Source organism: Colias croceus, chromosome 1 (assembly GCF_905220415.1).
Source record: "Colias croceus chromosome 1, ilColCroc2.1".
Taxonomy (NCBI): domain Eukaryota; kingdom Metazoa; phylum Arthropoda; class Insecta; order Lepidoptera; family Pieridae; genus Colias; species Colias croceus.
The window spans coordinates 11,250,852-11,266,531 of NC_059537.1; the positions used below are offsets into that span (position 1 = coordinate 11,250,852).

General features: G+C 32.6%; 2 protein-coding genes across 4 annotated transcripts in view; one reads left to right on the forward strand and one right to left on the reverse strand.

Annotated features, from left to right (window-relative positions):
• The window catches only part of LOC123691766 (myocyte-specific enhancer factor 2), a 49,430-nt gene extending 44,408 nt beyond the window's left edge, over positions 1–5,022 (reverse strand). For all 3 annotated transcript variants that reach the window (XM_045636351.1, XM_045636375.1, XM_045636345.1), the window contains exon 1: positions 4,812–5,022. The gene's annotated coding sequence lies outside the window, so the exon portion shown is untranslated. The remainder of the gene's footprint in view (positions 1–4,811) is intronic.
• On the forward strand, positions 4,955–15,034 carry LOC123705932 (venom carboxylesterase-6-like). Its single transcript, XM_045655051.1, has 4 exons — positions 4,955–5,078; positions 12,643–12,791; positions 13,138–14,402; positions 14,488–15,034. Exons 1-4 carry the CDS (start codon positions 4,955–4,957, stop codon positions 14,942–14,944), a joined length of 1,995 nt encoding a protein of 664 aa, XP_045511007.1. The 3' UTR covers positions 14,945–15,034.
• Positions 15,035–15,680: the final 646 nt, after the last annotated feature.

The following is a 15,680-nucleotide window of genomic DNA, read 5'->3' on the forward strand; positions in this document are numbered from 1 at the left end:
TACCACAGAAGATTATTATAAAAAAAAATCAAAGATTATTATTATTATCTTATATGAGATAGTTCACCTAATTTTTTCACGCGTTTTCAAAGAAAAACCCGCATAGTTCCCGTTCCCGAGGGATATGCAGGATAAAACCTATCCTATCTCTCAAGTTGGATCAAACTGCATAGTAAAATAAAATGAGTAATTTATCATAGTTTTTTTATTTTTATTTTTTGTGAAGTTACTCAAATAGGGAGATATTTTTTTTTGTTACGGTCTTGACATTGCCAAATATTTAGCCGAAAAATAAATATACATACCTACAAGGTTATTCAAACATAAAACTAAAAACTAATTATTATTGAATGGGCTCTGAATCAAAGTACGTAACTAACTACAATAATTATAGTTTTAATAAAGCGAGCGTATAAAATAAAGATTTATGAAAATTAGAGCATCCCGTAGTAAGAAAACGACAAAGAGTTATATATGTTTTAACATTCCACGTGAACTCTACGAGATTGTTAGTACCTCCCGATGTTACGCAATAACTCGTGACTCTTATTACAAGTGCCTCTTATGTTAATACGTGACAAGTCTTATCGTTTCGTCAAATGAATCTGGCTCGTTTCTCTATACGCACAAGGTTGGATATTGAATGCAACCGAAAAATTAACGCTTCCTTATCTGAAGTGAATACTAAGATGCTTTTCCTGCACTTTTTGTGTGTAGTAGCGAATTATCACATTAGTTGATAAGTTGTATCATTGTTATTGATCGGCCGAAGTGATTAGACGCGCTGATATGATGTAATCTCAATAACGATTAAATAATTCGTGAATTTAACCAACACAAAAAAAAAAATATATTTATTGGAAACGTAGGTACTTATTTATACATGCATGGTAATTCATAAGTTACAATAAAATTGTTTTATAAAAATTTACAAATTTGTCTATTTAATAAAATATAATACCGTTCGGGCACAACATTTGTATATTATTACAACCTATAATTTGTATATTATTATCATTTTCAAACTCGATTTTTTTTATATCTATATTTGCTAATTTTCACTATTAGAATTTATTAAAAAAGTCCTCTATTAATATACATTTTTACGTAAACATGTTTTATGTTATCTGCCTACCAAATTTTATGGAGTGATATCGCGTACGCGTAGGGGCTGATACCGCTGTCTGCTGTCTGGCTTTTCTAATACGATATTTTTATCAGGTATTAATTTTTAAAACTTTAATATGTACAGATATCTACAATTTTTTTTTTATTATGTATGTATGTTTTTGTTAGGCAGCCAGTTAGCCGTGACCGAAGTTATGAAGAAAAAATGTTCATTTCAATTTATTTATTTAATGTACATAACGTATTTACTCTGTTTCACTACAAGATCCACTCAGTAAATACGCGACTGGCAATAAAATGAACAATAATGCCGATAAAAAGAAAAAAAAACACGCACACATACGCAAACGTCTTAAAGACGTTCACATACATATTCACACACCCACACAATCGAAGCTCTGCAGATGTGCTCTCACACGCATCGAATTGAAAAAAATGAACAAGACCTAAGCTGATAGGTAACTGTTTTAATACATTTAACTTCGAAACAAAGAATATTTTGCTACGTTGTTTTCTTAGATGTTTTATCAAGTAAGGCTAACCAAAAGTATACAAGCTTATCACTATGTGAGGTAAAAGAAAAAGCTAAAGATAGATCGCTTCAATATTTCGCCGAAGTTTGTTTGTGGATTATGTCACATCCATCAGAGGGTTTCCCAAAAATTGGATTTATAGGGAAGAGAGGCTTTAAATTCTATTTTCGTATCTTTAGAACCAAAGAAAACATTAGCCATATTAATGCGTAGGCACCTAGACCCGTAATACGCAATAACTATTAAAATTGTAATTACAAACATTCCATTTCCCTTTAATTATAAAATTCAAATAGGATTCATACACGACTGTTAATTAAGTGTAATTAAATGTCTTTGAATTGAACATTTTCATATACGAATTCTAAATGAAGAGTATACAATTTTTTTAACTAGCTTACCGCCCGCGGCTTCGACCTCTTTGTCTAAAAACTTTTTTTTTTTTTTTTAAATGGGGAAATCTTGCATAGATACCCACGGCCTCCGGGGAAAGGGCCGTATGTTACCTATTTGTCTAAAACCTTATAACTTATATATACTAAAACCTTCCTCTTGAATCACTCTATCTATTAAAAAAACTGCATCAAAATCCGTTGCGTAGTTTTAAAGATTTAAGCATACAAAGGGACATAGGGTCAGAGAAAGCGACTTTGTTTTATACTATGTAGTGATAAATATACGAAAGAGCAAATATTACGGTTGGTTTATGGAAATATAGATTATGTACCCAGGGGACTAAATAATTGTTGGAATCTTGTTACAAAAAAAAAGTTACTTAAAATATGTTTTCTTATAAATTATCTCTAATTGAGCTAAGTGCTAAGAAGTATTCGGAATAAAGTTAGAAATTATCATATTCTTCATTATATAGAGCTTAAATAATTCAGATATCTTCTTTTTAAATAAATTTGAGATAATTTTAATTAATATATTATGCCACATACAAAAAAAAATATTTATATACGGTTAATTCTTAGGTCATATAGGTACCTATAAAATTTTCCCGATTTTTCATATTTTAATCTATATAGATAATATTTTTGATGATTTCAAGTAGTGGTAGTGGTGTGTCCTAAGTTAAAGAAAACTCGACTAACATTTAATTCGTCATAAAACAGTAACAACAAATAAAAAATTAATTTACTCTCCATTTTTATTACATTTAGAAAAAATGGAAAAATATTTGTCTTATTAAATTATAACTGTATCAAAGAAAAAACAATTTGGACGTCCACATAATATACTAATCATGAAGTTGTAGGGCAGGTCATGGCTGAATGCGCAAGCGCAAACGGATGTGCATACGATAACTATTATCATAATTTCTACTTGGTTAATTATTTGCAGAGCGGCTACTTGCCTCGAATATTAACTTTTATGTTATTATTATGATATCTTTACATTTTATAGCATTAACCAGGCGTAAGAGGTATTTCAATGATCGGAATGATATTTTATCAATCGTTATTTTATATTACACAAAGTATTATGTTTCAGAGGCGATGCATGGCCGTCTATTAACATTATTGACAATGTATTCCAAAATGCCTGTTTACAGGTGAACAATTGCATTCATTATCAGTTATATTTTATCGAATGATAAATTATGGACGCCTCTTATTCAGAAAATGTAGCGTCGATTGATAAGTGCTTGGAGCTAGTTCGCAACCAGTTAGCCACTAGCTGTTGTTATAACTATTTGAGTATGGTTGTTTGTCAATTGTCGTGTCCTTCGATAGTATAGACTTGTCTGGCTCCTACCGAGTACTAGGCGAGCAGTGGATCGAGGCGATATCACGTTACGCGGTGGCTGTTGACACCAGCGCAGCGCCTGATTAATATTTATGATACGACTGAGCATCTCGCATGGCCGGTTCGCTTGCTCGATGCGAATTACGGCCGTCCCGCTCGCACGCACACTATCATCTCATTACAAATAGAGATAGCGATCGCGGCTAATGTGCCAAGCGCTGTTTCAAATAAACGAGTGTGAGTAAGTGCGAATGAGAATCCCAAATCTTCATAATTTTACTAAGTTTTGTTTTTGCCGCGCGTTTTTTGAGGATTTCAGAACGAGTCTTCGAGGTCGTTTTAATTCGAAAACATTTGCTTAGTATTAAAATTAAATTGCCCATTAAAGTGATAACATCACCGAGCGCTTAAGGTGTGCGATTAGGTTCTGGAAACATCTTGTTTCCAAGGGACCTAGTGGCCATCGGAATGGTCGTGAAGGCGCAAGTATGTGGAACAGGGAGGGCCGACTGCTCGAACCTGACTGTATCGAGGTAACCCAACCGGACAAACATGACTGACATATAATAAATCCACAACCTACACACTTAGAACTTTTTGCAATAAAAAAAAATAAGTAAAATAGCAGCTCTACACTTCTGTAAATTATCTAATAGGAAATATTAAGTAGACCTCATTCGTCGCTGCTATTGACGTTCTAAGAAAAACATTGTAATTACATCTGAAATTACGCAGAACTTAAACACAATAATGTCTGGATTCTGGAACAATGGCGTTTATGTTCATTACAATTACTCATTGAAAGTTATTAGTCATTTAAATACAGTCGTTTGTCTTTAATTGAAGCGCGTCCAAAAACCGCTCTCGTAAAATTATTTTGTCGTCATCAGAATGAAAACAAAATATTTTTTATTCAAATAACGAACACTAGATTATCTCTACAATAAAGTAGAGATTTCCAAATAAAAATATTTTAAACTATTGTTGTTGACTAACATTTTCTTTATGTGCGCTGCCATAGCCGGCCGGCGTTCGCGGCCTGCATCCCAAGGTCACGTTATCGTTCTGGCGACAACCAGCCGAGCCGGGCAATTTTACCAAGCAAATTATACTGATTATACTGGTGAAATTAAAACAAATTATATCTATACTTTTTATATTATGAGATATCCCGTACAATAGCGCGACACTATTACGATCATCTTACAGGAACTCGGCAATCTTGGCCGACGCAGACTATTACGACCGATTGTCGCTGCGGCGTATGTCCGCGCTCAGACCAATACTGCAATATCGTCTCAAATCAAATTAGCGGAGTGTTTACATTTTATAAATAGAGCGCGTTCACGTGGCGCCGCTTTAGAGATAAGCGTCCGACGACTCGGCAGTATCACTCACCGTGAGCTGTTAACATCCTCCGCAATGGGCTACTGGTTTCCTTCGTCACACTGTCACTCGAGCGAAAACTAAAGCACTCACAAACGGCGCACTAAGTTGAGCGACACACGCGAAGACTGCACAGCGCGACACCCACGACTAGAATGCGGGCGAGACGAGCGCGGGACGCGGGGGCAGGGGTCGGGAGCGACACAACTCATACGAAGGCGCGATGGCGACAACTGCGGCCGAGCGCGAGAGCGTTCGCCTCCATTGGTCGGCGGCCAGGTGACGTCACGGCGCCCGGCCAATGGCCGTGAGAACGGAGGTTCGCGAGACGGCCGCTGGAGGCGCTGCCAGTGAGTAAGTCGCCCGCCCTACAGAGCTTTCTTCAGCTTGGGCGTGTGCTTGCGGGCGGAAAATGACGACAAATTTTCGTCCATTAAATATGCATAATAAGTTTCCTTAGGAATAACGAATACACGATTAAGCAATTATTATTACTTCGTTTTATTTATTGATGAACAATAAGATGTTTTATGGCAGTATTCCACATATTGGGTGACTGCCAGATGAGGTTATTATACCTATGGCGTACATAAACAACACAATAAATCACTGTTGAACGAGAATTGAATGGTGTCAGCGGGGATTAATTAAACACATTATTGTTTTGTCGTTATGGGACTTTGGAGCGCTTCTTTTTATTAAAGTTTAATAAGTTTCTATTCAGGTATGCTTTCAATGAAATGACCTCAGGAATGTCTGAAAGGAAGTAAGTCAATAGACGTGGTAATAGTTTCTGTCATTAGAGAGTGCTGTAAACAAACCCCTTAGTGCGCCCGAGGGGGCGACAGCTGTCTCCAGGCCTCACCGCTCGACCATTGAACACCCACGTCGGATTTCATAACAATCACGCCGAATCACATAAATTGAACTCTATTACTTTATTTGAGAGCACAATTTGCAATTGCTTGAATTATTCTAGACTGTGTGGAAGTTTGAATTTGAAAGAGAAACTTTTATTAAATTACGAATAATTGTGTTATTATACTCTATTTGTCCCTTTTAGGTACCTACATAATATAAACGTGCGTATATATTATTTATTATATGTGTCTCATTTAGGTACCTACATGTATAAAACGAAGATTAGATATTAATAATTAATAATTAATATAATATGTAGGTAGGTATGTAAATAATAATTCATTGTATATTTGCATTGCATAAGCGTACCTCGTAAAATGACCGGTTTTGGCATTTTTTTGTTTTAATTAATTCTCTATTGTTTTATTTTGAAGAGATGATTTATGTACAATATTGAAACGATTTTTAAAACATCTTTATTTTTATAATCAGCAAGGCTGTTTCATCCAGTCTCATAGATAACTTATTTTATTATTATCCATAGAGATGGATTTATTAGGCTAAAGGAGAAAGTTTGTTGGGAGAAACCTCATCAAATTTAATGAATGAAACCTAAAGTTTTATTGCGATATACAAACACAACTATTCTTCATTAAACCAACGAGAAATTAAGTAGGTACCTAAACGTAGAACGAATCTTGGAAAACTATTTTTTCTCGTTCCAAAAATACATAACAGCAATTGCCATAATTATTATTTTGTTCAATTTAAAATATTCAATGTCATAAGTAAAAACAAAGAAAAAAATATTTGTTTTTATAAGATTCTACGCGACCCCTACACGACAATACGCATTAAACAAAATGAAAGTCTATTTTCATTTAGTAATTTACAACCGTTATACACTCCATAATTATTATCCTATTAATAAAAAAGCTCCCCATTGCATAAGACTATTTGTTATAACTATTTAATTAACTTATAGAAACTTGTGTTTTTACAGTAACAGCCCTTGAAATAAATCTGTCGTCTGATAAAGACCCTTGTTAGCTTAATCACATCCTAAATAAGTAATAAACGTATAATAAGTCACTTTATAACAATTAATTAAGACGTATTATGTTTTATAAAATAAATTCATTTATAAGAGCGCTAATTATAGTCTCAAGTATTAAATAAATGAACTCATAAAAGTATAAAAACAAGATAGAAAAAACAATGATTTATAAGATAACTATTATTTTCTTGTACCTACCAACTTTTTTTTAAAGTACTCAACGATTTATTTAGCATGTTAACATGCAAGAATACAAATGTATTTCCTGATTTAATATTATTAGATTAATTTGATTTGAAGTTAAAAATATAATTATATAAATTGTATGCGTAGGTATTTTTGTAAACGGAAACGAAGAGCGGATTATCATCTTGGAATATTGCAATTTTGTCTAATATAAGTATTATCACTATTTAGTATATTCCATGAATGTCTTAGATTAAATCCAACTTAATAGTATAATGATTTATGAGAATAATAAGCATTCATAAGGATATAAGGAATATAAGACAGCTGCATCGAATTTAGAAACGGAGAATTAAATTACATTGATTGGTTTTGACTAAAATAAGGAATATTTAAGTATAAGATTCAATATAAAATGAATTATTAAAAGAAAAACTCTGCTTTAATATTGACCGATATTAATTATCGTTTAGTTTCTATCAATACTATATTATATTCTTACTTATTATATATATTTTATGCTCTGACCTATTCCTCACCTTTAACTTCCTTCCGTAGTACGTCTGGTAGTCTGGAAGAAATCGCTATTTGGCGATAAGACCGCCATTTGTATTAAATTATAATTAGATTAAGTTCCTATTCAAGTTATTTCAGAGCAATAAAGTATGAATAAATAAATACATGCTCGGAAAACGGTATTGCAGAGAAGAAGTCATAAAATGCCGATGTGATCATTAATTACCTCACAAAATAATTGAAATACATAATGCACATATAAATTCATACATCAATAATCATTTGTCCTAATTGATAAAAAAAGTATTTTTAACGACCAATAAAAGCGGTCACATTTAAGGACAATTCTCAATAATTAAGTTGATCGTACATTTAATTATAATAATAAATATTGTAGAGCGAAGGCCGTGTTGTAATATTGTACATTACAATTACAATCATGACTGGTTACATAAAGTACACGTAGAATATTAAATTTTATGTTTACAATATAACTACTATGTAATATTTAAAATTTCCGCATTTTTTCCCAAATATGTTTACTCCATAAATTAAGGCAGACGAATTAAGTAATTATCTAGTTTTTGTCTAGAATTTGCCACGTCTTGTATAAAAAAAATATATATTAAGGAGCATAATTTGTATATAGTATGTATTGTAGGTACTTCCTTTTTAATAAGATAATATCGGTAAGTACAAAATACAAAGAATTACAGTTACAAGACACCTTTCACGTTGCATAAACTATAAAAAGGCACACAAAAGAAAACGAGTTATATACAAGTGTTTACAACTCGTTTTATTTAAGTACATAATATAATATGTATACTATATATTAACTACAAACTACACATAATATATATTATGATGGTTTGATTAATTTCGCTAAAATAACACGCAAATAATTAAATATAGAAAACTATAACCAAATTGTCTTAATAACTTTTACATCAGTCCATGACGAGAATAATTATTACAATCACATCTTAATAATTCGTCCACCTGTTTTAGTAATATCAAACTTACAGACATACAAATATATATTCTTAATACTTTTCTCTTATTTTGTCTTCCTTAGGGTAGAATAGGTATAAACTAAATTATAATATTATCTTAAAATAAGTACCTAGTTTTGCTTATTGGTTATATTATTGCATGATTGGAATACTTTTAAAAATACTTTAGAAATCAAAGTCAGAAACAATTAAACACAATGAGATAAAATGTGATTAAAAATTACAATGAAAGCAACTGACTTTTTAAATTGCTTTTTTTGGCTCTGAGGTCAAATTCCATTAAATAGAGCAACTTTTTTTTTATTATTATCACAATATGTAAGATATATTTAATATACAAAATGTACTGAATCAAAAAATTCAAGATACCTAAGTACAATTAATATTTTTATTCCGATCCGATGCTCAAAGATTTAAAATTACATTCTCTCTAGGTATTTCAACGAACTTTATTAACTAAAAAGAGATGAATAAATTTATATTTTTTGGTTTTTATGGCATTCAAATGATTTTTATAAATTTATATTTAAGAGATGAATAAAGTTAAAAATCAAAATACACACGTACATAAATTACATGGAACTGTAAATTATTTCTCTACATAGAGTTTACAGTATATTTGAGTTTCCTATTCCGGATCGGTATACGTAGCGCGTAGGTACCAACTAGCTTTCCTCTTACGGATTCTTTCGTTCATTCCCCATACAAATTTTCACCATAATTTTTCTTCTTAAAAGCTTAGATAATGGAAATAAATCATAATATGCTACCTAGAACTCTTAGATCTTCAACAATCGTATTATTTAATAATAAAATGTATTTTACTGTCAAATATAGGTATGTAATTTGATACATGAAAACAAAATGGAATCTATCTATAGATGATCTTAATCCTTTGTACAATTAAGCAATCCCTTAGGATTCCCTCAACAATATATGAACGAAATGTCACGTTTTCAGTGATTATTACCAAGCCTGTAAGACGCCAGAATCCGAGTAGTTTGGTATGAGGCTGGTCTATTTTCGTCCGCTTCCCCTTGACGGCGGCGCGTGCGCACGGCAGTATTCGCCCAGGAGTTTAATGCACTTAAATCGTTTTGTACTGAAAGTACTTTCGATAAAGTGAAATCGAAATCTCTAGATTTAGTTTATGCACTTTCAGACAACGTTATGTCTATATTATATGCTATATGCATTCTATATAAGTATATTTGATCCATCACAAGCGTCATATAAAGTACGTGTAGAAGTTTGGTTAGCTTCTGATAAACAACAGTTTTTAGTATTTAGAAGTTTTTGTAGGTATTTATTTTTTATGTATGTTTCATCACTACATAGTATAGTATAAATTATAAAACAAAGTCGCTTTCTCTTTCCCTATGTCCCTTTGTATGCTTAAATCTTTAAAACTATGCAACGGATTTTGATGCGGTTTTTTTAATAGATAGAGTGTTTCATGATTAAGGTTTTAGTATTTAATTTATTAGGTTTTAGACAAAGCAGGCAATGCCGCGGGCGGTAAGCTAGTATACTATAAACTACTTCTCATCTAAGCGTAGCAGAAAGTTGTTTTTCTTTTTTTCAGGATACCTACTGATGTTATACAATATGTAGGTACTAAACCGCTGTGTAAAAATGTCAGTAAACTGTGATTTTTATTTTATAACACTATACTTATAACATACATATGAAGGACTGTAACGTTTTGATTTTCCATTTAAATATGTATTTAAGCTAAAAATGTGTATTTAATACATTCCTACAGCGACATCAGTACGATTTCTTTCTTCAAACATTTCAAAATTACAAATGCTGGTTGTTCACATTTATGTGGAGCAATTACATACAACAAGAAAATTATTGAATTTCTTCATCGCACATATAATATAATTTACCTCTCAATAAAGGTGATCATATGTTACTATATATACTTATTGAAAGGGAAATTGGCGGTCACCTGATGGTAACCGATCACCGCAATCAATGTCACATCAATACCAGATACCTCGTGAATGTGTTGACGTCCTTTTAATTAAGGCGCTTTTCGAGAACGTTCCATATTGATTCTTATTATATGGGTGAAGGTACGCACACTTTGGAATTATACATCTTACATACTGATGCTACGTGACTTAAAAGTTAAAACGTACCTTTTTATCTTGCATTGTGCAAGCCAAACCTGAATTACCTACAACCTGAATTAATTTAATTATGATCTATATAATCATCACAATTAAATAAATTTTCTGTCTCTTTCTATTTCAAGCAACTTGACATAAGAAAGAAATAAATGTTAACTTAAATAACATTATCACACATATAATACTTTTACAACCTTAAAAGTATACACAAACTGAAGAGAGCTGATGTGCTTCCTAATTAAGACGAACTAAGGCCTTAGTGGTTGTGTGGTCGATGGGCCTTACCTTCGTCCAATCGTCCAAATAAACTCAACCGATCTGCTTATAGTTGTTTGACTGATTGCAGATTTGTGACATCAAAAAAAAAATATAAAAAAAAATCTTAAATATTGACTTTACCCACTTCGACGCGAGAATTGAACTCCACGTTCAACGCAAATATTCCAACAAAATTAGAATATTATTACACAAAATACCCCTTACATTTAATTGTAATAATAACCAAGCTGAGACGTTGAAACGATTCGTATCAAGTTTCATTCACGTCGTTATTTTGCAAACAAGCAGCTGAAAACAAAATACAGGCAGAACGTGACTGCGGGTTAAGTCGTAATAAAAGCCTAGAACTAATTATAATGTTGCAGTTGCCCTCCGTATAGGAAATACGCAGTAAATACAACAAAATACCAAGTAGGTACTTCCTTAGTCGAATATATTATGTAATCAAAGAGTACGCGCTATTTTAATGGTCCTTAGACTAATCCTAAGTTGATAGGTCAGAAAATTGTATCTTTCAGTCGTTCCGAGGAATACAGATCATTCATATTGTATAGTTAATTTCTAGCAATACCTTTTTACGTTTCATAAATACATTCCCAAGATAATTGATTCAGAATAGCTTAATAAAAATGCACACAAGAACTACGAAATGTCTTTAAAAAAGATAAATTAAAAAGAGAATATGCATCGGATCCGAAGTAATAACAAAAAATACAGTCTCCGTAAAGATTAGTGCAATGTGTTGCGCACTCTTAAACCTTTGCCTTTGCATTGGGGTCTCCCACAAGGTGATATGAAGATCTCATTAGACTTATCATCACAGAATTTTAATGCAACTTGTATCTTAAAACAAATAGCATAAGGTTCAATAATTCATAACTGATCACATGATAATACGACAGGATGTTTTTTGTGCTAGACCCACGTGGTGTACCACATGTTAAGGACCATCGCTGGAAGACTATCCGGGAGATAAAGTTAGATAAAATACTACTTTGTTTACGGCGACGTTGTTGATTTTTGAAAGTTGAACATTTTATTAATATTTGGATATAATGGAAATGATTGTATCGTGTATATATAATTATTTCGATGTTTTTTTGAACGATAAACACAAAATGTGTCTATGCTCTATATGTGTGCATTTTCCTGACAGAGTATTTGGAATATTTTCAATAAAATTAAAGCTTTAATGATTCATTCGCCATAATAATGATATAAAATGTAATGGCAAAAGGCAATGAATCAGAAATTCTCATGAAGACGAGTCGCTGTGACACGTGTGCCACATGTGTACCCCCTCAGGACCTACGTTACCTCACCCCCTGTTAGGGAACAACAGAAAAAATGGGACCAACACCACACCGACACAACACTAGCAAAAAATTATTCGCTGCGCACACGACATAAGGTTCAAATTCCCAGCAATTTCAGACTGAATTTATGATATTGACACAAATGGTCTTTTAAGACGATTTTTTTAATCAATTCTATTAGTTCAATGACCTAGTTTAACCAGGGTATATTCTCCTGATTATAGTAGCGTACGAAATGTGGACGTTTCCAGTTTAATAAAACAAACAAAATAAAATTATCGTGTAACGAGATAAGTGAGATGATAGATTTCTGGTTTTACGCATGAAAATATTCTTAATCTAGCATCAACTGTCAATCAATAGTTCGATAAGATATGAAGATATTTTCAGGCACTTATAGAATTCTACGCCACGGCCACAGTTTCAGTTTTGCTATTCTAAGAACAATGATGTGGTCATTTGTGTGTATAGGGTTTGTACTCATTTGTGGAGTTCTCGGTCAAACGAGCTATCCACAAGTCAGAATAGCTCAAGGAACAGTAGTTGGTACATTTAGTACATACTATGAGTTCTATGGAATACCTTACGCTGGGTCTCCTGTAGGGACCAATAGATACAAGGTAAGCGAAATCTTTTTAAATAAGTCAAATATTAAAACTTAAACTACTAAATACTTTGCTAAATCAAGCTATCAAATCCGCTTTATATATTTTTATCTTGTATTGTATTAATATTTTTTTAATAAATGAATATCTGAATCAAAACACATTTATCAAAATTAAATCTATATGCATATTGATTTAAAGATAAAGATTTGATTCGACTTGAATCGGACGTGCGTTACTTCTGTTACTCATCAAATAAAAAAAATATATTATGTAATTTTGCTACATAAACATACTTTAATTCAGTACACAGATCCATTGTTCATGTATCACGGCTATAAAATAACTTCTTCTTCAACAGGCTCCAACTGATCCGCCAGTATTTGAGACCCCATTTATTGCAGACCAAAAAAACATAAAATGCGTAAGACCGTTAAGATTTGGTTACGAAGGAACGGAAGATTGCTTGGCATTAAACGTTTTAACACCAACACTCAATCAGACACAAGGCTTACCGGTTATGGTTTGGATTAATGGAAGAGAATTTGATAAAGTTATTGATCCGATGTTTTCCTACGACAATTTCCTGGAAAAGGATGTTGTTATTGTGAAACCAAATTATAGAGAGTCCATTTTTGGATTCCTGTGCTTGGGAACGCCTGATGCGCCTGGAAATGCTGGTCTAAAAGACATAATTGCCGCATTACAATGGATACAACAAAACATTGCTGCATTTGGAGGGGATCCAGACAATGTCACAGTTTTTGGTCACGGCAGTGGAGCTGCATTCGTAGATCTTTTAACGCTCTCGGAGATGTCCAAAGGTCTTATACACAGAGCTATATCTCAAAGTGGGTCTGCTATGGCTCCCTGGGCAGTCTCTAGGGATAATTTAAAATATGCTATTAGTGTAGCTGAAGCGTTAGGCCACAGAATAACGAATTTGGAAAATTTAACAGACGCATTTCGACGAACCAGTGTATCTGCACTAATGGCAGTGATAGGGGATCTTGAATTAACGGATAATTCGCTTGCATTTGCACCATGCTTGGAAAGGGAAGTTGTAGCGGATGTTAAGCCTTTTTTGACAAAATCTCCATACGAAATTTTAAATGCTGGAGAACAATTAGATATTCCGTTTATAACCGGATTTGTTGATGTGGAAGGCACTATAAGGGCTGACGAAGCTGTAGAAGAGGAGTGGTTGGCTAAAATGCAAGAATCATTTACAGACTTCTTACAACCAGATTTAGGTTTTGAAACTGAGAAAGAGGAGGAAGAAGTTGCTGAGATAATAAGAGAACATTATTTCGGCAATAATTCTATTAACATGAGTACAATAGATGGTTACCTGGCATACCACGGTGATACATTGATACTTGTATCTGCTATAAGGGAAGCACGTATGCGAGTTGCTTCAAGCAACGCGTCTGTTTATCTTTATCAGTTTTCTTATAAAGGTTCTCTAGGTGGAATATTTCAAGGTCCCCTTCCTATTGACGAAGCGGCTCATAATGAGGAATTATCTTATCTATTCCACGAGGATAATCCGGATACAACTACGATTATAGATCTAACAATCATTGACATACTTGTAGAAAGATGGACCAATTTTGCTAAGGCTAGGTTTGTATTATTTATTATGATACTTTCATGAGTCAAATTAATTAATTTAATTTAAATAAACCTGTATTCTTTTATCTTTTTTCAGTTTACCGAGTAGTGAGACTTCCACAGTCGAATGGACACCTGTTACTGTTAATAACACATATTTCTTGAGAATCCTTGATGATGAAGAAGTTAATAGAAACGAAGGTGGCTCGTTAGATATTGTATTGGAAAATCCACATCCAACAACTGTGGCATTTTGGCAAGAAGTTTATGATAACTACTTTGAAGATGCCAAAGCTAGATGGAGCATTCAAGATGATGGTGAAGAAATTGATGATGGTAGTGGTGATAATGGTGAAGGTAGTGGTGATGCTGATGATGGCGAAGGAATTGATGTGGTGGATAGTGATGGTAGTGGTAGTGGTGACGGGGATATCACAGAAGGTGGTGATGAAAATGCTAGCGACTCCGCTTGCGCATTGATTGGCTATACTTTTGGTATAGTCGTACTATTTGCAATCTTAAACATGATGCACACTTCCCTTATACTATCATAGTTTCATAAATTTAAGGTGAAGGTGGTGGCTTTGATGAATTTTGTTGGAAATTCATATAAAGCACCCATTATTTACATCTATCGACGATTATTTCTACGGTTTATTGACATATTTCTTATCGGCACATTTATTTAAATTATATTTTTAAATAGCTTGATGTCGCTTTAAAATATGGCCTAGTAGTATTGGCAAAAAATGTAAATAAATTCAATGTATGTACTTTGTTATTGTCTTATTTCTAAAGATTTGTGATTTAAAAAAAATAGTTAAAATACATTGTACCTAATTTTAAGTTTTCTAAAGCATATTTTTTATCGCATGATATTAATAGCGTGTTGTATTCATAAAAAACAACAAACAATTATACTATAATTCACGTCAACAACGCAAGATTTATATAAATAGAACAAAGGAATATAGGTTAAAGTTAAAAAGGTATTTTAAAATTAATTTACATTTAATGTGTAAAGTTGCGTGTAACACGATGCATGAACGGATTCCGAAAGCTTAGAACTTACGGACTTCAAGAAAACTTCGTTCAATCAAATAACATCTTTGAAGATACTTTTTTTACCATGAAATATTTTATATCACTCCGCAAATATTATCTAAATTTACATAAGAGTAAATTATACCAATAAATTGAATAAACAACATAATATTTTTATCTCTGTTAAATTTCACAATATTTTATTATTTAAATTAAAAATTCCAAAACACAACTAGCACTTTTTTA